General features: G+C 36.8%; 2 protein-coding genes across 11 annotated transcripts in view; one reads left to right on the plus strand and one right to left on the minus strand.

The window, feature by feature from the left end:
- The window catches only part of LOC100349505 (protein LEG1 homolog), an 80261-nt gene extending 65596 nt beyond the window's left edge, over nt 1-14665 (plus strand). For 7 of the 10 annotated variants that reach the window (XM_089332713.1, XM_089332716.1, XM_089332714.1 and 4 more), the window contains one exon: nt 232-1237. In XM_089332713.1, the coding sequence (XP_089188839.1) occupies nt 232-332 (101 nt within the window). In that variant the 3' untranslated portion in view covers nt 333-1237. Of the gene's footprint in view, nt 1-231; nt 1302-8942; nt 9035-14456 lie in introns of those variants that run through there. The other 3 variants (XM_089332709.1, XM_089332711.1, XM_089332710.1) reach the window with 3 other exon arrangements.
- On the minus strand, nt 13373-23482 carry LOC100349251 (protein LEG1 homolog). Its single transcript, XM_002714721.6, has 6 exons — nt 23182-23482; nt 21964-22050; nt 19993-20177; nt 18647-18747; nt 15052-15290; nt 13373-14136 (listed from the first exon to the last, which is right to left on the minus strand). The coding sequence occupies exons 1-6, from the start codon at nt 23480-23482 to the stop codon at nt 14036-14038; spliced, it is 1014 nt and encodes a 337-aa protein (XP_002714767.4). The 3' UTR covers nt 13373-14035.
- Between the last annotated feature and the right edge of the window lie 3936 nt (nt 23483-27418).

Consider the following 27418-nt stretch of genomic DNA (forward strand, 5'->3'; position numbering starts at 1 on the left):
ACTTTGCTTACTAGTCTCTCTGAGTAGTTATATGTTTCTTTTAATTCTCAGGTGTCAAAGCCTTGGCAGATATTTTTAATTAAGTCAAGTATAGAAAAAAATAAATATAACGCCATTAATACTATCTGTTTTGATACTAATTAACTTGAATTTTGCTTTAAATAATTTCAACATTTGAGATCAAAATGAAAATTTTACCAACAATTTAAAATATCTTAACTGTTTTTCTAGGAACATTATCTTTGGCTGCATGGAAAATTTTAATGAAGTTTAAAGTTGCAAGGAAACTTTTTCTAGAAATTTTGGAAATTTCCATTCACTTATTTAATTAAATATTTTTTGAAATCTATAACTGGGGACAGAATTGTGGTGCAGCAGATTAAGCCACTTCCCTGAACACTGGTATCCTACATTCCAGTCTTGATTGCTCCACTTCCAATTCAGCTCTCTTATCCAGTGGCTGGGAGAGCAACAAAGATGGCCCAAGTATTGGGACCCCTATTACCTGTGTAGGAGATCTAGATGGAGTTCCAGGATCCTGCCTGGCTGTGGCATGGCCCAGCTCCAGCCATTGCAGCTTTTTGAGGCGTGAACCAGCAAATGGCAAATGGAAGACCTCTCTCTCTCTCTCTGTTTCTCTGCCTTTAAAAAAAAAAAAAAAAGACACCTTGTTTAAAAAGAAGAGAAAAGAAATCTATAATGAAATGAAATGCAATGATAGGTAATTTATTCAGAAACAAGACTTTTAAAAGTTCATCTTTGGAAGCCAGTGTTGTAGCCTAGCAGGTAAAGCCTCCACCTGCAATACTGGCATCCCATATCAGCTCTAGTTTGTGTCCCAACTGCTCCACTTCTGATGCAGCTCTCTGCTACGGCCTGGAAAAAGCAGCGGAGGATGGCTCAAGTGCTTGGGCCCATGCTACCCATGTGGTTGACCCGGATGAAGCTCCTGGCTCCTGGCCTTTGCTTGGTCCAGCCCTGGCATTCTGCCCATGTCTGGAGTGAACCAGCAGTTAGATTTCTCTCTCTCTCTCTCCCTCTCTCTCTCTCTCTCCATTTCTCCCTCTCTCTCTGTAACTCTGATTTTCAAATACATAATAATAATAATAAAATTCATATTTGGCTTTCTTGTTCATTTGAATATGTCAATATGAATTCATAAATTTTAAAATTTGAATTGTTACTGTTAATTTATAGAATTATTATTGAACTAATACCAAGTTAACATATTTACTGACCAATGTAACTTTAGTTGAATAACTAAAAATTAATTATAAATTAATAAAGGTTATAAAACTGTTTGACTTTTGGGTGTTATTTTGCCTAAATTAATCTCATGAAATTGGGAAGAGTAGATTTATGGTGAGGAGTAGAAAGGTAGAATATTATAAACTGAAGTTTGGATTGTGACTTCAATTTTCTAAAACACTTACAAAATGAACTATTGGTCTAGAATGTACTTCCTGATATCAGTTTTTTGAGAAGTTGTCAGTTAATTCAAAGTTTGAAAAATTATGAGTATCTCGTTTCTTCATGTGTGCTTTTTCTGGAGTGGTTCAGAGTTACAGAGTTCAAAATTTGTCTACTTTAAGAAGAGACTTTGTGCACTGATAAGAAGACTAGTCTCCCTCTGGCTTGTCTTCTTTGGAACTTTCCCTCAATAGCTTTTATAAAGTTTGTTTACTTCATATACACAAACAAACAATTTGGAAAGCTGTCTAGAATAGATTTAACAAGAGTAATTAGTGTAGTAAAATAACTGGCAGCAAGATAGAAAGACTTGGGTTGGTGTCTCAGTTCTGCATTTTCCAACTGGTGTGAGATGACTAAACCTAAGTAACTTAGCAAATTTCCCTATACTTTTACATTCTTATTGAAAAAATTAAAAATTATTGAAGTATCTAGAAGATTTTTATTATAAAAAGTGACTAGGTCAATAGCCACAGGAAGTAAGCATCAAGTTAAACAGAATAATATAGTAATTGTTGCACAGAGTACATGTATGATGAACAAGACAATAATAAGAATTCTGTTGATGCCAGAATCAGGTATCACTCTAACATCAACTTCAGGAATCCAAAACCATTAATCATATCCATATTGAATTACAATTTCACCACTCATGGAAACTTTCTCCATTTGTTAATGAATTTTAACCATTTGCATTAGTTTCATCTGCAGGGTAACAAATTACCTCTCAATTGGAACCTGAAAACAATGAACATTTGTTATGTTACACTTCTGGAGATTACTAGTCTAAAATGGTTTCACTGGATGCAAACACAAATTGATAAGGCCGAGCTCCTTCTGAAGCATCTAGAGGTCTTACTTTTGCAATTGCTAGAGGTCACACTAATGCTTTCTTATGACTGCTCTCTTCATCTTCAAAGTCCCTAGAACAGCATTTTCATCTCTTCCCAATTCTGGTTTTCGTATCTCTCTTTCTTTCACTTATACTCATCTTGAGAGGCCAGTGTCGGGTGAAGCAGGTAAAGTCTCCGCCTGCAATGCTGGCATCCCATACCGGAACCAGTTTAAGTCCTGGCTGTTTCACTTCCAATTCAGCTCCTGTTAATGCTCCTGGAAAAAGCAGTGGAAGATAGCCCAAGTGTTTGGGCCCCTGCCAACCAAGTTGGAGACCCAGAGGAAGCTGCTGTCTCTGGGCTTTGACCTGCCCAGTGCTGGCTGTTCTGTCATTTGGGGTGTGAACCAGTGGATGCAAGATCTCTCTCTCTCTCTCTCTCTCTCTTTCTTTCTTCCCCCCTGCTCCCCCCTCCACTGCCACCATAACTCTTTAGAAGTCATTTAAAAAAAAATAAGAGCCATCATGATTAAAATGGATAATCCAGGTTAAATGGTGGCCAGCGCCGTGGCTCACTAGGCTAATCCTCCACGTGCGGCGCCGGCACCCTGGGTTCTAGTCCTGGTCGGAGCGCCGGATTCTGTTCCGGTTGCTCCTCTTCCAGTCCAGCTCTCTGCTGTGGCCTGGAGTGCAGTGGAGGTTGGCCTAGGTACTTGGGCCCTGCACCCCATGGGAGACCAGGAGAAGCACCTGGCTCCTGGCTTCGGATCAGCGCGGTGCGCCGGCCGCAGAGGCCATTGAGGGGTGAACCAACGGAAAAGGAAAACCTTTCTCTCTGTCTCTCTCTCTCACTGTCCACACTGCCTGTCAAAAAAAAAAAACAAAAACAAAAACAAAAACGGATAACCCAGATTATTTTAAAATCCTAACAATCACATCTGCAAAGGTCCATTTGCCATATAAATTAACATACTCATATGTTCTGCATGTTCACACATGGATGTCTTATGGGGTCATTATTTCTGCTACCACATCATTCATAATATTATTTCTGTTTTTTGTATTCAAGGAAAGGCAAAATAAAGTAACTAATAGGTAATTGCAGTGCAAAAAGCGCATGATAAATTTTTGAATGTGGCATTACAAGGCAATGCATGTACTTGCCACTGATAGCTTTAATGCATTAGGGGTTCTATTTCATATCAGAAGTGGTGGTTAGCAATATCTTAATTAGATATTAAATTTCTTATTAGTTGTATGGAGCAAAATAGACAAAGCATATTAAGGGAAAAAGGAGGGTTTATGTAAAAATTACAACAATATTTACAACAGAACAAAGAGATTAAAGAATAGTTACCACTGAATCTTGGAACAAGAGCAGAAATATCATAAAAAGCAAATAAAATACTCAATATCTCATGGGCTTTGTGAGATTTTGCATCCATGTCTCTCCACGCATTGTGGTTGTTCTTCTCTCAGTGTTTACAAACTGATTCCTTTGCTTCATCTACTCATGATTTCATCCATTTGGTCCCAAAGTGTAGAGTCTGCATTGGTTGAACCCCAAAACTAGCTGGCCCATCCTTGTAAAAATAAATATTCCTGGAAATATATTTTGTCTAGAAGAATAGAGCTTCTGAATAAGGTTTCCTGTTTCCGTGATGCAGACTGGAGCTGTGGACAGGAACTAGTACAGACACAGTTTTTTTAAAAAAATTGGCAATAGAGCAGTTATGCAGAAGATACTATTGTGGGGGCTGTGAAACACATGGAATGAACATTTATGTACAAACTATTCACAGAAACCCATTGAATCTGAGGCTCAAAAGGAGTATTGAAAAATTCTGAAGTGAATTTACGATTCAGACCATTATTTTTTGTAATTTATAGAATAGTCTTAAGGGATAGATAGGCTAAACATAAATGAAAGATGATTGGAAAATGCTTTCCATGCTTTTGTGTTCTGATATTAATGCAATTGATTGAGGAAAATCAAATCTTTAAGAAGATAATTTTAGAGACTGGAATTATTATAAATCTAATTATATTATTCTCTGTTATCTTTATTTTCATTTTATTTAACATTCACAGTCTTTAACTTATGTAATTAAACCACTTAATGTATTTTTCTACATCTACCAACAGAGGTGTGTCCTTTTGACTTTTACCTCTTTTTTGCCTTGTTTTGCAGTGAATGATTTTTACAATTTCATTTTCTCTGTATTTACCAGCATTCATGTCACTTTAAAAATATATTTTTTTATCATCTAGAGATTGCAGCGTTGAAACTTTATGGTATATTCTCAAATAAATAATATTGTGTCACTTCATGGGTAGTACTAGCATCTGCCTGTGGTGCTGCTAACCCATATGGGAGTCAGTTTGACTCCTGGCTGCTCCACTTCAGATCCAACTCCCCTTTGATGGCCTGGGAAAGCAGTAGAAGATGGCCCAAGTGTTTGGGCCCCCAAACCCATGTCTGAGACCTGGAAGAAGCTCCTGGCTCCTGACTTCAGATAGGCCCAGTTCCAGCCATTTTATGGGCAATTTGGGAGTGAACCAGTGGATGGAAGATCTCTTTCTCTCTCTGTCTGTCTCTCCATCTCTCTGTCTGTAACTATATCTCTCAAGTAAATAAATAAATCTTTAAAAAACATCAAATTTGCTCTCTTTGTATATGTGTATTGTGCGTGTTTTATACATAACACACAGTATCTATGTAGAAGAAAATCAAGGAAAATCAAAATAAAATAAAATAATGATGTCATGTGTCATTTTCACAAGAAATGAATAAAATGATTTGTTTTGTTGCATCTGGAATTGTATGAAAACAGTTCTTAAATAGGTCCAGCTGATTCCTAAATGTTGCCAATGCTATTGGCATTGTCAAGCTTGTCTAAAAGACTTTGAGGCACAGGTAAGCTAGCTTTGGCCCTAATATGACATGGGGTGAGTTGTAAATAAAATTTGACTGAGATATGTGTAAGTTTACTTGTTCTCTCTTTCTTCTTTTGTCATAGAATGCCAGAATTGCTCATAAACCCTACAGTGTTTACTGTCTCGTCCTTTATAAACATGAAATTACCACATGTGTTTTTAAGTGGTACTAGTAAATATATCAGAATTGCTGACAGCAACAAGACAAACTCCTCAAGGACCTGCTATTTTGCACATAATACTCCATGCCCCACTGACATGGTTTGATGTCACTGAAATGTCTTCTCCTTCTTTGCAGGTTTCTCACATTGTTTATGAGTTTGCCTGTTCTCTATGCAGTTATAAGAAATAAATGGCAACAAGAAACCAAATTCAAGACAAAATTCTGTTTCACATTCACATGACTTGATTTCATGAGAGATTTTTATTTTAATAGTCTTTTGTTCAATTATCTAGAAGACATTATCTTTACACTGTTCATCATTGCAGGTCACTGCTTAAGGAGTCATCAGATGAGGTCATGGCTCAATAAATATTTGCCAAATTAAGTCTGAGATTTGGCAAGGTTTTTGTGATAAAGAGTTTTTTCACAACTCATGGTGAGAAAAATAAACAAAAGGCACCTGCACACAGGCTAATAGGCTTCCTGTTATGTCCTACAAACCAGGTCAGAGAACACAGGCTCTTTTTTTTTTTTTTTTCAAAAACAGAGTGACAGAGAGACAGAGATTGAGGAAAAGACAGAGAAAGAGAGAGAGAGAGAAAGAGAGAGAAATCTTCTAATTGTTGGTTAACTCTCCAAATTGCCATAACAGTTGGGGCTAGGCCAAGCTGCATTTAGGAGTCAGGAATTCCATCCATTTATCTGAATATAATACCACTTTTATTTCTATCAATAATCTATTTAACCACAGCCTAGCTATAATTTTATTTCACATTAAATATAGGTATATGAAATAACTTAACGTGGATATATTATTATTCAACAATTAATCATTGATAAGCATTCAATAATACCATTGTAAAATATCTTTCATCTGTAAACCTTAATATGGTATTTTAACTCTTTAAAATATATTACTAAAATGCAATGGTTGAGTACAACTCATGAAGGTAATTTTTGTGAAAGTTGAGGAAAAGAAGCAACTTAATTTGTGTTTTATGTTTCCAAATGTTTAGTCAAGTTACCAAACTGTGCAAACTTAATATTCTTTCTTAATCCATTGGTCTAAAGAGCCAGATTAGTCAAATTCTAATTTTTTACAAGCACAGAAATATATCAATCTCTCAATTATGTTTTTAAAGATCATTTATTTGAAAGTCAGATTTTACAGAGAGATAGGGAGAGACAAAGAGAGAGAGGTCTTCCATCCTCTGGTTCACTCTCCAGATGGCCACAATGAGGGCTGAGCCAAGATGAAGCCAGGAGCCAGGAACTTCTTCCAGGTCTTCCGTGTGAATACCAGGGACCCAAAAGCTTGGACCATCCTCTGTTGCTTTTCCTAGGCCGTTAACAGAGAGCTGGATCAGAAGTGGAGTAGCCAGGACATGAACCAGTGACTATATGGACAAAACCAGTATCACAGGAGGAGGCTTTATCCACTATGCTACAACACCCACCTGATATATTTTTTTAATAAAATCTGTTTTTTTTTTTCATTTTACTCCAATGAGCTTGTGATTGATCCATCTTGTAGAGCAACTAGTGCTCTTGTCTGTCAAAATTGTTGAGTAGCTACAATTTCTATTTGAACAAATTCCTGTATGTTTTTCCCCAGAAATAAATGTTTTGGCTATTCTTTTAAATTATTTTTATTTTTATTAATATAAACAGAACAGATTCCATGCATTTCATAGGAACGTAACTACACTCCCCTTTGTTCCTCCTGCCCTGGATCCACCCTCCTACCTTTTTATCCTTTCAATTTTGCAATAACTTACGTTCAATTTACTTAAACTCACAGGCTTAATACACCATTAATCATGTTGTTCAACAAATAAAAAGTCGAAAGAGCACTATAGACAAGGGCTTTAAACAACAATCAAATCATAAGACGTCAGTTTCATTCTTATATACTTTTTTATATTCTATATTAACTACCACATGTCAGTGAAAACATGTATTTGTCTTTTGGGGACTGACTTATTTCATTGAGCATAGTGCTTTCCAGTTGCATCCATTTTGTTGCAAAAGAGAGGATTTTATTCTTTTTTATGGCTGAGTAGTATTGTACAGTATACCACCTTTGCTTTATCTAGTCATCAATTGATGTGTACCTGGGTTGATTCTATATCTTAGCTATTGTGAATTGAGCTGCCATAAACATGAGGGTACAAAAAACTTTAATATCTTTTTTATTTTATTTATTTGACAGATAGAGTTAGACCGTGAGAGAGAGAGACAGAGAGAAAGGTCCTCCTTCAGTTGGTTCACCCCCAAAATGGCCGCTATGGCCGGAGCTATGCCCATCCGAAGCCAGGAGCCAGGTGCTTCCTCCTGGTCTCCCATGTGGGTGCAGGGGCCCAAGCACTAGCGCCACCCTCCACCAACTTCCTGGGCCACAGCAGAGAGCTAGACTGGAAGAGGAGCAACCAGGACTAGAACCCAGCGCCCATATGGGATGCCGGCGCCACAGGTGGAGGTTTAACCAAGTGAGCCACGGCACCGGCCCTGTTTAATATCTGATTTCATTTCCTTTGGGTAAATACCCAGGAAAGGGATGGCTGGGTGATATGGTAGATCTGTTTTCAGATTTCTGAAGTGCTTTCATAGTTCCTTCCACAATGGGTGTACTAGTTTACATTCTCACCAACAGTGGATTAGGGTACCTATTTCTCCACATCCTCACCAGTATTTATTATTTTTAGATTTTTAGATGCTGATACACATTTTAACTGGGGCAAATTGATACTTCATTGTGGTGTTTACATGAATTTTCCTCATCACAAGTGATCCTGAGCATCTTTTTTTTTTAAGATATATTTACTTATTCAAAAGTCAGAGTTACACAGAGAGAGGAGAGGCAGAGAGGAGACAAAGAGAGAGAGAGAGAGAGAGAGAGAGAGAGAGGTCTTCCATCCATTGGTTCACTCCCCAATTGGCCGCAGCAGCTGGAGCTGTGTCGATCCGAAGCCAGGAGCTTCTTCCAGGTCTCCCACACAGGTGCAGGGGCCCAAGGACTTGGGCCATCTTCTACTGCTTCCCCAGGCCATAGCAGAGAGCTGGATTGGAAATGGAGCAGCCGAGTCTCGAACCAGCGCCCATATGGGATGCTGGCACTTCAGGCCAGGGCGTTAACCCACTGCACCACAACGCCAGTCCCCTGAGCATCTTTTCATATGTATTTGGTCATTTCTATTTCATCCTTCGAAAAATGCCAGTTTATATCTTTTGCCCATTTCATAACTGGATTGTTTTGTTGTTTTTGAGTTTCATGAGCTACTGTAATCTTCTGTACATCTATATTTTACACAAATTATTTTCCAATCAAAAATATTTTTCTGCCATTTGCTTCTCTGTTGAACTCCTTACCTTTCATTTCAGATAAAACACTGATTTTGAGAGAAATTCTTATCTGAGTCCCATTCCAGTACACATTTATTTTTATACTTTCACTGAAATCATTGACCTGGATAAATTTGTTTGCAACTATGTCTATGTCACTTATTAACAAGAAACATATTATTTATCTTTTTATAACAGTGCCAATTCCAGTTTGCCACCTCTCATTATGTGCTGTATGTAAATATTTATCAGCTGAATGAGATTACATTGAACACCATGAAGGAGCATAGGTATATTAAATTTTGTAACTCTATCTAAATAAATACCAAGTTATTTGTCTTCCAAATAATTGTGCATGCGTAAGAAGTTAAGAAGAGAAAATCCACCTTGACACTCTATGGAGATATCACCTCTGAGATGCCCTAGTGGGATTGAAGTGTTTCTTGTGTGCATTTGTGCAGTTCAATTTAACCTTGTGATTCAATTTAAAATGTTTTCCTCATTTTATCTGTGAGTTAAGTTCCTTAACATTTACTACACATCGATGTGCTTATTTACTGTGAGTTCAGGCTTGCATTCTCTCATGATTTGCACCCTGTATCTCTCCCATCTGTGTATATCTTTTGGCATTAAAATACCATTTTTATCTTATTCCAATGGTTACATAAATAATGACTTTATTTAATTTATAATCATTCTTAACTTTACATAATATTTTGTTTGAAACTTTTGTGGGCTTTAAAATCCATTTATATAAAGGAAACAAATGTCGGGTATTTCTTACATACAGCTCTAAAAGCGTAAGGATACATCCCACTCTACTTCCTTCCTCCATCACGGCCATCTTCCCTCCTCCTTTCCTTTCTTGTTTTCCTATTAATTTTTATGATGCATTTCTTAAAAGATATATTTATTTTCTTGAAAGTCAGAGTTAAAGAGGGAGAGGGAGAGACAAATAGAGAGAGAGAGAAAGAGAGAGAGAGAGAGAAAGAGATCATCCATCTGCTGATCTTCTGGTTCACTCCCCACCTGGCCACAACTGCTAGCACTAAGTTAGGATGAAGCCAGGAGCCAGAGATTTCATCCAGGTCTCCTATGTGTGATGGTCCACATACTACGACCATTTTCCACTGCTTTTCTCTGACCATTAGCAAGGAGCAGTATTGGAAGTGGAACAACCAGGACACAAACTGGCACCCATAAGAGATGCCAGCATTGCAGGCAGCAGCTTTACCTGCTATGCCACAGTGCCAGTCCCAGTGACATACTTTCAATTTTGTTTCAATAAGTTTATCATTCCACTAAATACAGAATGTAACAAATAGTAAGGAGAAAAACTACTGTTCCTGAAGAGTATAGACAAGGGCTGTAAAAAATAATCAAATCTCAAAATTTCAATTTTGTTCTTACTTAACTCAATTTTACAATGATTAATGTTCTCTGTCAGCTTCTCTTTTTATATTATTAGCTGCATTAAATATAATATATCAGAATATATTTCATTTGAAAGCATTTTGTATAATGGTGTTTTTTTTTTTTTTTTTTTTTTTTGACAGGCAGAGTGGACAGTGAGAGAGAGAGAGACAGAGGGAAAGGTCTTCCTTTTTGCCGTTGGTTCACCCTCCAATGGCCGCCGCGGCCGGCGTGCTGCGGCCGGCGCACCGCACTGATCCGATGGCAGGAGCCAGAAGCCAGGTGCTTTTCCTGGTCTCCCATGGGGTGCAGGGCCCAAGCACCTGGGCCATCCTCCACTGCACTCCCTGGCCACAGCAGAGGGCTGGCCTGGAAGAGGGGCAACCGGGACAGAATCCGGAGCCCCGACCGGGACTAGAACCCGGTGTGCCGGCGCCGCTAGGCGGAGGATTAGCCTAGTGAGCCGCGGCGCCGGCCAATGTATAATGGTTTTTAGCCTAGCAATTATGAGGCTGTTTAGAATGCCTGCATCCCATATCAGAGTACCTGAATTCATCCCCAGCTTTGATTCCTAAATCCAGCTTCTTGCTACTACAGACCCTGGGAGGCAGAAGATGATAAGAAAAGTAACTGGGTTTCTGCCATCCATGTAGGAGACACAGACTGAGTTCCAGGCTCCTGGCTTCAACTCAACCAGCCCCAGCAGTTGCAGGCATTTGGAGAGTGAACTAGTAGATGAGAGACGTGTTTGTTTTCTGTCTGTCTCCTTCCCTCTCCCCCTCACTCTGCTCCTCAAATGCATAAATTATTTAATATCTTTAAAATTTTTTTTTTTTTTTTTTTTGACAGGCAGAGTGGACAGTGAGAGAGAGAGAGACAGAGAGAGAAAGGTCTTCCTTTGCCGTTGGTTCACCCTCCAATGGCCGCCGCTGCAGCCGGCGCACCGCGCTGATCCTGGCAGGAGCCAGGAGCCAGGTGCTTTTCCTGGTCTCCCATGGGGTGCAGGGCCCAAGCACCTGGGCCATCCTCCACTGCACTCCCTGGCCATAGCAGAGAGCTGGCCTGGAAGAGGGGCAACCGGGACAGAATCCGGCGCCCCAACCGGGACTAGAACCCGGTGTGCCGGCGCCGCAAGGTGGAGGATTAGCCTATTGAGCCACGGCGCCGGCTATCTTTAAAATTATTTTTCATACTGTTCTCATGTTTTCTTATGTATACAATGCAATATATTTATGTTCACTATCAAATATTCTGCCAATTTTACCAGTGGTTTCTTTAATAGATGAGGATTTTACTGCAGTAGATTCTTGACAAAAAGGGAGTGAAAAGAGGGATGGAGTTTCTCTCTGTCTACTCTGCTATTTGACTACGGCCTAACATTTTTCTGCACAACAGCAGCCTATAAACAAATTTTCATACCTTATTGAATTAGGGATTTCAACTGATAGAGGAAAACAATGTCATAAGTTTTTTTCTGATAAAATCCATCTCTTGTAAATTTAGATTTTGAATTGGGTATGTCAGTCAGGTAGCTGTATTCTTGTAGATAAATGATCTTATAAAGAAATATACATTCTTGAGTTTAGAAAACATATTGAGGACAGCAAAGATGAGTCAGTTATAATTGAGAAGAACCAGAAAATGATCGAAGGGATATAGAGACGAATTGGCATGTGGTGCAAGGTATACAAAGAATAACTTATTGATTAAAGTTAACCAGTCAATGTGTCCTTCTCAGCACTCTATTAAGAGGTTCTTGATGCCAGTATGTTTTTAATGCAGATGCCAATCTTGATTATTAGCTTCAGGTTATTTTCTTTTCTTTCTAACTGAGGTTTGTTATTCTTCCCTTAATAATGTGCCCTGAAATTGAATCCATATCTGCTCATAGTAGTCTTCCTCATTCATTTTAAGGATACAAAGATTTCTCTTTCTCTTCCTCTCTCCACCTTCTTCTTTCGCTTCCTCCTCCTCCTCTTCTTCTTCTTCTCCTTCTTCTTCTTCCCATCCTTTTCCCCCAAACTCCTCCCTCTCCAACTCCTTCTTTTTTAACTCATCCACTCTTAAATTTGGGGTGTATATGTTGTTTCCAATATTTTGAAGTATATTAAGTATATTCCCCCTTCTCTCCGCTCTGTGTTTTGAATATTTTCACCAAGACAATTTACATTCTGTCTATGTTATTTCTATTATATACATTTTTTACTTATTATGTAATCCAATCAATTTTTATTGCCTACACATTTTGACATAGTTAAGAACTATGTGCCCATACCAAAGTAAAAGAGGAATTCATCCACTTTTTTTCTAATATTTTAATGTTGGGCTTTCTGTTTGAATGCTTTTACATTCATATCCCTTATTTGTCTTTTTCTTCCTCAGAAGTTGTACTTTCCTAAGACTGTCACTAGAAACTTCCTGTTCTTTTAAACCAGCTTACCTTTAAGATAGTTTACCTTTAACTCACAGACCTGGCCCTTTTACACACTCTTATTTTGAAATATGATCCTGCATTTGTGTACTCGGCTGTGGTAATCTGCCTACTGCTTCTGCATATTTCAGAATCGGTTTCAGTTTAATCTTTCTATTGGTCACTCCATCCCATACTCATGCTCCTTTGCTAGTGAACTTCTTTCCTGGATCTTCACCTGCAGTTTGTCTTACTCTACTTTTGCTTGCTGGGTGAAATGGAAGCTAGTGGGCTTCACGCACTGATACTGATTGAGTTTTCTCTTATTTGGTCTTTCCACATTGTCTCTACATATAACATGGAGACTTTACTGTTACATGGACATTGCATAGATGTGTATTTTCACGTGGTTTGGAAGAGCGAATGGGAGGGCGTTTATTACACTGCCTCCAATGTCTGCAGCTACTGAGAAATGCTCTGTGTGTTTATGGAGTCAACAAACATTTATTGGCTCATCACAAATGTTTGTATTTTCCCAGCAATAGGACATGTATTATCTAGAAACACAATTACTGTGACAATAGCTGTTTTGTGAGGATGTTTAGATATGTTGAGAAGAGAATTAGTATTTTATATTCACGTCTTTACTCATCAAAATAGACTGAAGCACAGGGACATTAGAGAATTGCACTAGCTCACGGCACCAGCGAACAACAGAGCTGGGGTTTAAACGACTTTTCCCACTTCAGTATCTATGCTTTTCAAACCAATTTATTTAACTTCATTTCCCAAAGGTAGGCTTATTCTGTGGATGAGGCCCTGGGAAAATCTTCATATAAAATCTTCATGTTGGATCTAGAAGTCACCATGTCCTGGCCAGTGCTTACTCTGAAAAGAGAGCAGCCCTGACAGGCTGTAGGTCAAAGGACAAGAATTCTAGCATGCAATTGCTGAAATGTTGAGGTCAGTTGCTAGACACAGAAGAAATCACAATTCAAGTTAGAGGGCTATATTTAACAATTCAGTTTTATGAGTTTTAAACATTTAAATTGACTCAGTTTTATTTCAATATGTTTTGTATTTTAGTTATAAATCAGCAAGTTATAGTGCTCTAAATTTTATAAGATCAGATTTCATAGGATAACAACAAAAAGTATTACAAGCCTACTACCTGCTTTTAAATTTCTTAGTGATTTTTTAGGAGGTGAAAGCAATCTCCTTTGATTGTAAACATCTTCAGAATTGACTTTTTTGAAAATAACGACTTGTTAGTTTGATTGACTAATCATTGTATTAATTTGAATTTAAAGTTAAGAATGAATTGATAAGATTCTAATAAATGAGCATTAGTCGAACACACTAGAAAAAAATAAAATTACAGTGGTAATAATATTAATTTTTTGAGATTACTAATTGCCAACAATTTGGGTACATTCATTTTTAATTTGTTGGTATTGTCCATAGCTTTTTAATTAGAGATGAAAATAAATCCATCAACCATCTCTACAAAGATTCTTCTTGCAAGTTGTGTGTTCATTAAAACTTTCCATACAGTCAAAGATAATGATCCTGGAAGAGACAGAAAAGTATTACATGTAAATGAAAACATTTTAAAGTACTACTGGGCAGTAGATAACTCAGTGGCTTTATCTCATTTTTTTAATAATCATAAATTATGTAATTGCTACATTAATTGCAGTACTATTGGATGATATCTGACTTGTTGATTTTATTTTACTATCTTTCCATGAATTGAATAGTAAAATCATGAATAATGTGAGAAAAGTATACATTGAGTGCCATTTCTATGTTACTAACAATAGTTTACAACAGTAGTGTCTGAAATTATGGCAATTCATTAAAAGAAACACTACATTTCTTTTAAACAGAATGAAATGAATTAACTCAATTTATAAAAATTGCTCTAAGGAAAATCTCCCCAGTTGGAAGGAGACAGTTTGCTCCTCATTGCACGAAGGAAGGCTGCATACTGGCTGAGAATGTGGCATTGGGACCATTCCTTGAATAAGAAGAAACTTCAGTTGTATGGCATTTAATATGTTTGAACATTTTTGTTAGTTTAATAAATGCAATGATTAAAAACATACACTTAATTCATTTGTGTTTAATTTGATTCATGAAATCTTTCAAATTCAATTTTTTTTTTGCTTTGAAAAACATTAATAGTATAATGTTCTTGGGTTAGCTCAGTGATTCAGGGCATGTATAGGAAATGGGGATGGCATGTTGATTGCCAAACTTGTAGCGAGAGAATCCTTTTGCTTTTACTTATTTAGGAAATCCAGCATTTCAATGGCTCAAGCCAATGATTTCTTACATGACTACCAACGTTGGATTGAAGAAATCCAGACAAGTCCACTTGCTAGTAATTTCATTCATCACTCAGGTTTTCTTTTGAAAATTTTTCTTCTTTGAGTTTAACATAAATTAGAAATTAAGAAATAGGTCATGTAGGATCCTTACCTGTCAACTTATCCACACTGCAAAGAATTTTTAGAGCTGACAACACTATGTTCTGGAGAGGAGTGAAGTCACTGATGAATGGTGCTACATCAGTGTCCACAAGGATTCGTGGTGGCAGGCCTTGCTGGGCCTTATGGACTCGAATCAGGGTTGTAGGAAAGTGAGATGCAGCTAAATATTCCACAGTCAGTGTCCAATTTTTGTCAAATTCTACTTCTATTTTAGAATAATATGTATATCTAAAAGACAAGGGTAAAAGTGTATAATTACATTAATCACTTCAGAATTTCAACCCAGTTTCCTTCACAAACAATTATCTTTTGCCAGCAAATTAAATAAATCATTATTTCAAACATAGATTTCATAATGTGATGATTTCAGCCCATCCTTCAGGAGAGGTGATGATATCTAATTTTTAAGCCAGTAAAGGATCATCTCATCAATTGCTTATATTGTACTTTGCATTTTTTCTTGTTGAGCTAGGCAAATTATACTTGAATACTATATGATAACCAGATTGAAGACCAAGACCAAGGCACACTCTATAGCTATGTAGAAATCAATGTTAAATTTCTCAAATAAGATTCTTGCTGGATGCAGACATCTTTCATAAAACTTTTGAGCTCCTGAAGTCAGAGGGTACTCAAGACACAGAGCATCCACTCAAGGTAAGCCCTATGTAGGTGTTCCAATTTTATCATTTTTTAAGGATTTATTTATTTATTTAAAAGGCAGAGTTGCAGAGAAAGAGAGAGATATTACATCTGTTGTTTCTCTCCCGAGATGGCCACAACATTCAGGCCTGGGCCAGGCTGAAGCCAGGAGCCAGAAGTTTGTTATGGGTTTCCCACGTAGGTTCAGGGGTCCAGATACTTGGACCCTCTTCAGCTGCCTTCCCAAGCACATTATCAAGGAGCTGGATCAGAAGTGGAGCAGCAGAGACTCAAACAGGTACCTATATGGGATGCCAGTGTCACAGGTGGCAACTTAACCTACTACACCACAAAGCCGAGTCTTATAACCAATATTTTACTGTAGCTTTTCTATGTTTAAATACAAAAATATTTACAATTGTGTTACAATTGCCTACAACATTCAGTACAGTGACATGCCCTATAGCTTTGCAGCTTAGGAGCAATAGGTTACATATGTACCATACAGCCTAGATGTGTAGTAGGCTACAACATCCAGGTTTGTGTAAGTTCACTGTATGATGTTTACTCAATGGCAAAACTGCTTGATGATGCATTTATCAGAATGTATTCCCATCATTAAGCAATTCATGATTCTACTTTGTTCTTAATTTACTTAATAAATATTTTCTTGATAAAATCATTTAAGTGGAGCATTTATTGACACCTAAAGTCAGTTAGAAATATATTTCAGAAATATATGTGCTAGTCAAAAACAGCTATTTGTTATAACTAGCAAGTATGGAGATTCTACTAACAACTAGTAAAATGAATGCCTTTAAGTTTATATATTTCGGATGGAAACAATCATACAAAAGTTTAAACTTATTCACCCCTAGAAATTTCATGTTGTATGATTCTGAAGCAATTAAACAAGCTGTCCTGATAAAAACATGACTTCCAAAAATAATTCTATTGCACAAATAGAAATAAATATGTTGAGCTTGAATGCCTAAATGCATAAGAGAATGAAATTTACCTACAGGTAAAAAATGCAATATGAATTAACTTGAACTATTTAACATGGTCTTTTTTCTCATGTTCAAGTTATGGTTTTAGGGATAGAAATTTAACACAGAAATTTAACATGCCATGACACTTGGGATGCCTGCATCCATTTCAAAGTGCCAGGGTTCAAGTCCCAAATCAGCATCCTCTTCCAGCATCCTGCTTATGCACACTATAGGAGGCAGCAGATAATGACTCAAGCACTTGGATTTCTGAGACGGACATACAGACATTGGAGACCAAGACTGAGTTCTGCTTGCTTCAGCCTGGCCCAGCTGTGGCTATTGCAGGCATTTTGGGAATGAACCAACAGAGTAAAGATTCTCTCTCTCTCTCTCTCCCTCCATTCCTTCCTCCCTCCCTCATTTTCAAATATATGAAAATTTAAAAAGTAGTTCTTGAAAGCTGTGGTTTGGGGGCACAAATTTGATGCATCAGATTAAGATGCTGTTTGAAACACCTGCATCCCATGACAGAGAGCCTGTTCCAGTCCCTCCTATTCCATCTCTGACCCAACATTCCTACTAATAATGCACACCTCTTTCTCTCTTTCTCTGTTTCTGTTCAAATAAAATTTTTTAAAAGTTGTGTTTTTCTGTTGATTTAACTTCTTGAACATATGAATATAAAATTTATAGGAGTGAACAGTGTAGTACAGCAGGTTAAGGCAACAATTGGGACACCTACTGTCTAACCCAGCCTTGGTTTTTGTGGGTATTTAAGGAGTGACCTACAGATGGAAGATCACTCTTTTCTCCATTTCTGTCTCTATCACCCTGCCTTTCAAATAAATAAATCTTTAAAAAATAAAAAGTGTATCTATTTAGGGTGCACCATGTGATGTTTTGATATATGTATGTATTGTGATATGTGCAAATCATTGGAGAAGACCCTAAAAATTACAGGAAACAAAAACAAAAACAGACAAATGGGATTTCATCAGATTCAAATTTCTGCATAGCAAATGATTTGTTTTTTTGAAATGAACTTGAAATAGGTGTCAAGTGAAAAAAAACTAATAAAAAATAAAAATAATGGAATTGACCATCTCTACTCAAGAAATTTGTCCGATAATCTCATCCTGCTTCCTTTCATCAAAAGACAATGAGCAGTCAAGTTACAGCTTTTGTGGTGGCAGCTACAAGCCCAAAATATATCATAGACTATGGCAACGGAGTAAACATCTCTACTGCCTAATTGAAAATTTAACTATTAAGACCATATCGTTAAGAAAAGGAGGAAATGCCCTGTGAATCTGTTGACCAAGGCTTTTACCTTGCTGGATCATGGAATCAGGGGAGAAGCAACATTAAGTGGAATGTTCTTACCTGGATTCGTTATCTGCTCATGCAGTCCAATGAGCCTTCCCCTCTTTCTGATGATTTCTGTACCCAAATTTCCAACTCATATATCATCTAAGTGGTTGATTTGTTCCTCTAGATAGTATCATACATTTCCAAACCCAAGTCATTCTTATACTTTTAATTATAAGGTTACCCAATATGTAGAGTGACTTTATCTTGTATACTGTCTAATGGGCAAACTCTGAAGCTGGTGAATTTTTCTCAAGTATATGCCACTAAATTCATCATCATCCACAAATCTACATTCTATGTTGATTTTCACAATTAAGAAATATGTTATATGTTGCATGTATACCTGCTTTTTAATGCAATTCTTGGTTTTTTTTTTTTTTTAGATATTTACCCTTCTTCATGAAACATTTTTAAGTTTAATTAGGCCAAAATATTTATACCTCATCACCATAATCTCCAAGAGTTAGATATTCTATGTAATGTTAAGCTTGAAAAGCACTCTGGAAGAAGGAGAACGTACAAATAACATGAAAAATAATTTAGTAGATTAAATAAAGGTAACTTTGTATTAATTCTTACCTATCCTCAAAATATTCACCCATGTTTTCCAAACTTGAGGTATGTGCAGCCCATAAGTGTTTCAACAAGTCATCAAAGCTGCTAGAAGGTGACTGCAAATACTAAAATATAAAAAAGAAACATTAATCTTTGGGCAACTGTAACAAATCCTCTCCTTGAAACAGTCTTGTCCAAATATTTAATTTAGCAATATTATACCTGAAAGAAGACTTTTATTTCTAACAACTAATATGTGTAAAACTTCAGTCCCCAACCTTTGTAATAAACACAGGAAGTATTCATTACTTCCACTAATAATGCATGTATCTGAAAGAAACGAACTTAAACCATCTTCAAAGAGTCCATATTTTGTACTAGCCAAGAGATGTTTTCACCATTTTTTCCAATAACATTGTTACAGTCTTAACCATAAAATCTGAAGCAAAAGGAGAAAATTTGCTAGAATGTTTAATTTAATGATATCTAAAGTAACTAATTGTGAATGTAAAGAACTGGTAAGTTTCTATCTTCTCATCATTTGTTTTAGTCCATGTAGGATATATTTTATCTTGAGCATTGAACATTTAATTTAGAACAGTGCTTAATGGTTTAGTTCTACCCACGTGTGATCACATGCTAATTTAATTAAAATAAGAAAAACCAATAAGTTTATCATATTTCTCCCCAGTTCCTTCAGTTGCTCTGAAGTTTCAACTGATCAGAATTGCTTATTTGGCTGGCGCCGCGGCTCAATAGGTTAATCCTCCACCTAGCGGCGCTGGAACACGGGGTTCTAGTCTCGATGGGGGCACCGGATTCTATCCTGGTTGCCCTTCTTCCAGGCCAGCTCTCTGCTGTGGCCCGGGAGTGCAGTGGATGATGGCCCAAGTGCTTGGGCCCTGCACCCCATGGGAGACCAGGAGAAGCACCTGGCTCCTGCCTTCGGATCAGCACGGTGCGCCAGCTGCAGCGCGCTGGCCACGGCGGCCATTGGAGGGTGAACCAACCAACCAACGGCAAAGGAAGACCTTTATCTCTGTCTCTGTCTCTCTCACTGTCCACTCTGCCTGTAAAAGAAAAAAAAAAAAAGAAGAAGAAGAATTGCTTGTTCACTATTAAGCAACATAATCCTATATGCCTAACTTCTAGGTATAATTTATTTCAGGTGAGAAGCATATGTAAATTTTGTGTTAATAGTGCATTGGGGCAGTGGATAAAATGCCATAAACTCTCTACTCCAATGTCTGTTTTTCAAGAACAATTTTACATTTTACTAGTAAGGAGAACATCACACAATGCACAAACGCCAAGACAAGAAGTGGTACACAACCAACTCCTAAGTGTGTAAACTACAAAATTTAAAGGACCTGGTAAAACAAATTCCAAGCGTTCATTTTCTCAGGGTAGGATAAACGACAGCCAGAAACGTTGTAACAAAACTTCCTCTGATCTTTGGGAGGTGGCAACAGCTTAACTTGGTCTGAAGATACTCCCAATATGCCAGAGTCAACGGCAGCAAGGAAGGGTAATGCACTCAGGAAATAATTCACATCTGTGAGAACAACAGAGTTATTATTACTAGAAACAAATGTCAAAGAGGATATTGTTAAAGAAGTCATAAGTCGCTGAGGAAATATTTAGAGATCCAGAGATATGTCATCAAATTTAATCATTAGTAAAAAAATGAATGATATTCCCCCAGAGATCACATATTTAACTTTAACTGCTTCTTATAGGTATCTTGTAATTATGAATATATATTGGTCTAAGTACTTCACTACAATACTATACAACAAAAAGTAAATTCACTGTGGGCTGGCATTGTAGCATGGCAGGTCAAGTCACTGCCTGCAAAGCCAGCATCCCATACTGGCTCTAGTTCATGTCCCAACTGCTCCACTTCCAATTCAACTCCCTAATGGCTTGAGAAAAGCAGCAAGAGATGGCCCAAGTGTTTAGGACACTGTGACCCACATGGGAGACCTGGAAGAAGTTCCTGGTTCCTGGTTTTGGTATGGTCCAGTGTTTGCTGCTGCAGGTACCTGGGGAGTAAACCAAAGGATAAAAGATCTCTCTCTGTCTCTCCCTCTCTCTAACTCTGACTTCCAAGCATATAACCAAAAACAAAAAGTAATTTTATTAGATTTAGTAATAGTCTTTTATTCAATCAGTAAGTAAAAATGGAAGAAAGCTGTCAAATTATCTACATATAATGGCACAAAATCTCTGTGACTGTACTGTGAATTACATTTTTTTCCTAAAATGTTCCAACATGATCACAGTTTTGGGAAATGGATATTTTCTGTTTTACATTTATCACTTTAATTGTGAACTTGATATCACTCTGTCCTTGTGATAGAATAACTATGTCTCTAAAGCAACAATTATGGAAAAGTTCTGCCAATAAACCACTGGATAATTTCATTAACAATCAAACAAGTCACCCTTAAATGTCTACCTGTGAATAATCTATTGCAGCAGATTCAGACATTTTAGTTTAGTTATATATTATATATGAGGTTTATATACTACTACTAGTCAGTGAAGCAGAATATTGTTCACCATAGATATGTATTGTGAATGTGGTCCTCTACCCCAGTACAGGAGGACGACCTCAACTACTGAGCCAATCTGAAAATAAGCCTGAGTTCTAGATCTGTGGTCACTGCTGTTTTTGGGTCTTTGAAAAGAATGAGGACAGCATGAGGAAAACACAGGTACATATGAAAAGTGTAACTCTGAGAAAGTGATACTTTTAATGTAGTCTTTACAAGTGATGATCCCTAAGAAATTATTGTGTAAAATTATTGTGTAAAATGTAAGAATTTATGGTGTAAACTAGTTTCATTAATAAAATTCAAAATCAAAAAATAGAAAATGTCCTCAGGTTATTTTAGTATTAAGTATATGACTAATGCTTGGGGTTACTCTTTAATAAATGACTTGCATCATGAACATGTTTATGAATTTCAATATAAAACTCACCATCTATGGACAAATTAAAAAATCCTCTTTTTTCTGGCCTCTCACTTCTCATCTCTCCTCATTTCACAGTCTCCCTGTCACTATTGGTAATTTCCATGTAACTGTCGGTGCTGGTCCCTGTGAGGTCATGCCCCTTGATAATTCATTGTTTCCGTATTGTAAAAAACGGAATCTATCACAAAGAATCATGATTCATGTTATGGCTCTTAAATCATACAAAGTCACTTAAAGAACACAAAAGACATGATGAAATCAATATCTTTTAAAAATTGAATAGGACTGGTATTTCTTTGTCTGCTAGTTGCTTTCTATGGGGAAGGTTAATATCCACTTTGCTGTGTAAGAGAACCTACCAGCCCACCAGCTGTCCACAGAAATACACAAAGGATCTCCAGATTCATGGCCACAGAGTGTCTGTCTGCTGGGATCAGCTAGTCGGCCTAGAGGAGACAGGATGCAGTGAGCTCATAAAGCACATTTTAGAGCTGCTTATAACAATTTGTACAAACATTTATTTGTAAATGTCTTGTTGTACTCCCATCACCCTTTTTTATTTCCTACCTCTCAGCCAATTTCTTATCTTTTCTTTAAAAGAACCACAATTTTCTAATTTTAGAATTCTTAAATATTCTTTACTTTTTCTAAGTATTAGTATTCTGTTTGCTTCTCCATAGCCTCAAGAATTATTGAAGCAATAAGCATACGATTTTAAAAAGTGACCAGGTATCAAACCAAATCTCTTTGTCATGACTAGTTGGATCTTGTCTTTGTTTCCTTGGCTATAAAATGGGAATAATATTTACTACATACTTACGTTGCTGTGTGAAGTGAGAAAAAATATCAACAGCATTTTACATGGTACACATATACTACATAAATATTGGAAATGAGCTTTCTTTTCAATGCCAAGTGAACTTGCTATGGTATTAGTCTTTCTTTCAATAATATCCTTCTTGTCTATATTATCAGCTTGGAGTTGGCAACAGCCATCACTCCTTCTCAAGAGTTTCTGTCAGACAGAATAAAAATATCCTTTATGAGTATTTTATCGCAAAATATTTCTGTTTGTATAGTGTAACAGACCTTATTTCCAAAAGGAATCAATCCTTCAAAGACAAAGATACTCCTGAATGAGGCAGTGCTCATTTATAAGCCATATGTATCATCAGGTAATCACAATTAGATCTTCAAGAAATCCAAACCAATTTGATATACCCTGCCACTTTAAGGTAAATCTTTTGACTGTTCTTTTTATCCTAGGGCTTAGAAAGGCATTCATTTCTACATTTAATAGGAATTCAGTAAACATTTTTTAAAATGTTCAATAAATTATATATTTTGCCTTCTTGTGGTTGCAACCATGACTTACTCCTCAACTGAAGTTTCTATGGAAAGAGACAGCCTACATAGAAAGAATTTATGAAGGCAGAGAAAAATAAAGATTATAACCAGAAAGAAAGAAAGGAAAAGAGCCTGTTTTCTAAAACATACCGTACAAAGAAAGTTGCACTTCCCAAATACTTCATGATTATATTGGTAGATCATTAAATAAGAACAAAAGACATTCCTACCTGTAGAATATTGCCAGCCATACTGCAGAGGCAATCCCCATAAAATATTTTGTTCATTTTCTGGTCCAAATTTCTCAAAATACCTTGCTGTCTGCTTCAGTAGGATTTTATACATCCCCATCCTCTCAGGATAAACCCAGGGATTAATAATGTGCACGTTGTTCTCTACCTTGAAATCACTGAACTGACCAGGACTCGTTTCCCATAGTGGAGGATACAGATCTAGGAGATCAGAAGCTTCTGCTAAAGAAGCAGTAAAGCAAAAAACTAGTACACAACAGCAGAAAGGAAGAAAACCCATCGCGCCAAGGCTGAGGAGTTGTGGCATGGCTTTTATTGGAAAATGGAGGAGGAAGTCACGATATTTTCTTACATCACGGCTTATCAACACTTCACATTATTTTTCTTAGATACAGTGAGTATGAAGAGGAAATGGACATATTAGCTAGCATTTAAGATAACTTAATTTTGCAATTTCTACGGTGTCAAAACACTATATAAGACCTTATCCTAAGATTGGGTTTCTCTATGATATGTTGAATAAAACAATTTGTTGAAAAAAAAAAAAAACTGCCTCCAAATTTCCGACTCCACATTATGGTTACAAAATAAATCACCAATTCCATAAGATTGTTTCTCTCTCATAATACTTTAACATATTTCATGGAAAGTATTCAATAATTGAAGACAGAAATGCTAGATTTGTGATAATGTATAGTCATAAGTTTGTGCTTCAAGAAAGTAGCCTAAAATATAATGAATATCCAAATATCTCAGTCAAATAGAGTGACCCAGTCTGTTGGAAAAAACTTCTAGTTAGTTCTCAATATCCATTCTCTATTCTTTATCAGCAAAAGGATCTTGAAAATATAGTTGATAATGTGATCTCACAGAATTAAGGCTTAATTTCCGCTATCCCTTGCACAAGCCACCGCTTGACTAATTGTTGACCACTAGAACATAAACAGAAATGATGTTCACAATTTCCAGGATATGTCCTTATAGTAAGATATGGGATGTGCCTCCTTCTCTTCCCTTCCTCCAAGTAGTGGCTTGGGTTATACATATGATGGCTGAAACTCAACTTTGACCTGTAAGCATAAGGCATTATCTTATGGATGACATAATACAAAGCTGGACGTTGCCTAGTTCCCAGGGAACCAGGGAAACATGAGGTATCTCTGAATTCTTAAATCTGAATTTTACCTAAGGAAAAAAAAAATACTGCTGCCTACACAAAATCATTGTTTGGGGATTTGTCAAAATGCTTATCTCATTGTTGGGCAGTTTATCTGAAAATCTCAATTATTAGCATAATTAATCTTCCTGTTTGCTAGTAAGCCAAAACGGTACTGCTTACTCCTGTGTGGTCAGCATGATTCAACTCCTTATTCCTGTCAAATCATTTACCTTGTAGCCATTTGATAAGTTATGCAATTTTCTGGACATATTAGCATAAAAAGGAAAATGTTAAGAATTACTCTTTTGTTCTACATCAATAACACAAGTGTTCTGGACATTAAAAAGGTGCATCCCATCTTTATAAAAAATAACTACGTCAAAATGGACTACAACAGGTATTTTTCTAAAATGAAATGCCACAATCTTTCCCAAGGTAGAAACTTGAAAATCATCCTTTCTAAAGTCAGAATTAAGACACTATAGTGTATTATTTAAGTTTTCATGGAGAATACTATAAAATAAAGTTGGTAATAAAAAATCAGAGGTATAAAATTGACAATGAGAAAGTAACGATACTATTTTTGCAGGTAACCTGATAATATTTGAAAAATAAAGCAGAAAAAAATTGGGAGAGTACCTGGAAAGAAAAACAATTTAGTATAAAATGGCTAGAAATTAAATCACATATAAAAGTTATTTGGAAATATAATGGGTAAAAATATAATGAAAGAGAATCTTAAAATCAATAATATATTTAGGAATAAATGCAATTTTGATACATCTATTTGGAAAAGACTAAGAATACTAATAAAATTACGCAATTTAAAAGTCACATCATATTCTTTAATCGACTCAATATTATTAACAAGTTAGTCTATAAATTTACACAATATGAATAAGAAATATTAACAAGAATTTTAGAACCAAAAAAGCTGAAATTAAAATTGTCTAAAAAACAAATTCTGCAAGATAGCTGAACAGAGGTGCCCAGTGTATGCATCCTCCAGAACAAACAACCAGCAATAGTGATTAAATAACTACATTTCAAGATAAGCACTGGAGCAGAACACTGGAACTCAGCAATGGAAACCTGGGAACCCCATGGGACATAGACATGAGCTTGTAGCATAAAGAGGAAAACAAAGTGAACCAGCAGCCAGGAGCCCAGCCCCATGGCCAGGGAGAATTTCATTACAGGGGAAAGAGTAAACAGGAAAGCCTTAGCAGAACTCATCCCCAGAAATGCTAGATGTCAGTAATCTTTGCTCCAGGAGGGATCCACAGACATCACAGGCTTGTAACACTGCAAGGAGTACTACCTGAAGTACACGCAGTAGCTTCAGAAAGGGAACTCACTGAAAAGTGATCCCTGTTAGGTATTTGGAAAACATTATGCTGAGTGAAATAAGCCAATCCCAAAGGGACAAATACCACTTGTTCTCCTTGATAGGTGACAACTAACTGAACACCAAAAAGGAAACCTGTTAAAGTGAAATGAACACTATGAGAAACGGTCACTTGATCAGCCCTCACCCGGACTATTGATGAGCAACTTAATATGCTATCCCTCTTAGTATTTTTTTTGTTTGTTCTACTTAATACTTTTGGTTGAATACTGTAATCAATACACAATTCTTCTTAAGTGCTGAAACTTAACTGAAAAGTGATTGCTGTTAAATATAAGAGTGGGAATAAGAGAGGGAAGAGATGTGCAATTCGGGACATGTTCAAGCTGACTTACCTCAAACGGTAGAGTTAGAAACATACCAGGGGATTCCAATTCAATCCCATCAAGGTGGCATGTACCAATGCCATCTCACTAGTCCAAGTGATCAGTTTCTGTTCACAATTGATCATAATGATAGGACTAAGAGCCAAAGGGATCACATAAACAAGAATAGTGTCTGCAAATACTAGCTGATAGAATAAAAAAGGGAGAGAATGATCCAACATGGGAAGTGAGATACACAGCAGACCCATAGAATGGCAGATGTCCTAAACAGCACTCTGGCCTCAGAATCAGCCCTTAAGGCATGTGGATCCAGCTGAAAAGTCCATGAGAGTACTTCAGGCATGGAAAGCCAAGACACTCTGGGGGAAAAAAAAGAAAAAAAAAAAACCCTAAATGAAAGATCTCCACGAGTGAGATCCCAGTGGAAAGAATGGGTCATCAAAGAAGGAAGTACCTTTCTCTGAAGGGAGGAGAGAACTTCCACTTTGACCATGGCATTGTCTAAATATGATCAGAGTCAGTGAACTCAGGAGGCTTCCATAGCCTTGGCAGCTCATGACAAGAGTCTAAGGTGATTACTGATGCCATAAACAAGAGTGTCAATTTGTTAAGTCAACAACAGGAGTCATTGTGCACTTACTCCTCATTTAGGATCTTTGTCCTTAGTGTGCTGTACATTGAGATTTAATGCTATAACTAGAACTCAAACAGTATTGTTCACTTTATGTTTCTGTGTGGGAGCAAACTGTTGAAATCTTTACTTAATGTATGCTAACCTGCTCTTCTGTATATAAAGAGAAACGAAAATGAATCTTGATGTGAATGGAAGGGGAGAGGGCGTGGGAAAGGGGAGGGTTGCGGGTTGGAGGGATGTTATGGGGGGAAGCCATTGTAATCCATAAGCTGTACTTTGGAAATTTATATTCATTAAATAAAAGTTAAAAAAATAATAAATAAATTTTAATCATTTGAATTAGTATCCTCTTTGCTTTTGTAACAAATTACTACCCATTTGGAGCATTAAAACAATACACATTTAATATATTATATTACTCGGAATTACAAGTCTGACACAGGTTCACTGGGTGGAAATTGAAAAGTTGGCAAGCCTTTGAAGGCACCACGTGTCTTGCGTGTAGCAACCTCTGGAGATCACACTGATTCTTTGTCTCATGATGCTTTCTCTCATCTTCAAAGCTCATAGCGTAGCATCTTCTTATCTCTTCCTGATTCTGATTTTCCTACTTCTCTTTTCTCACTTATAAAAGCCATTGTATTTATAATGGCTAGCCAAGATTATTCTGGATAATACCCTATTCCAAT

Source organism: Oryctolagus cuniculus, chromosome 5, assembly GCF_051225735.1.
Source record: "Oryctolagus cuniculus isolate XC-2025 breed Fujian yellow rabbit chromosome 5, ASM5122573v1, whole genome shotgun sequence".
In the NCBI taxonomy this organism is placed as follows: domain Eukaryota; kingdom Metazoa; phylum Chordata; class Mammalia; order Lagomorpha; family Leporidae; genus Oryctolagus; species Oryctolagus cuniculus.

Bases quoted from the DNA above. Each gene is read 5' to 3' on its own strand.
- LOC100349251 (XM_002714721.6), bottom strand. From the start codon at position 23,482: ATGGGTTTTCTTCCTTTCTGCTGTTGTGTACTAGTTTTTTGCTTTACT. The intron at 22,051-23,181 runs GTAGGAATGTCT...TGTCTCCTCTAG, and splicing joins TGGCTGGCAATATTCTACAG to GCCGACTAGCTGATCCCAGC. The intron at 20,178-21,963 runs GTAGGTTCTCTT...TTGTTCTCACAG, and splicing joins TGTGGACAGCTGGTGGGCTG to ATGTGAATTATTTCCTGAGT.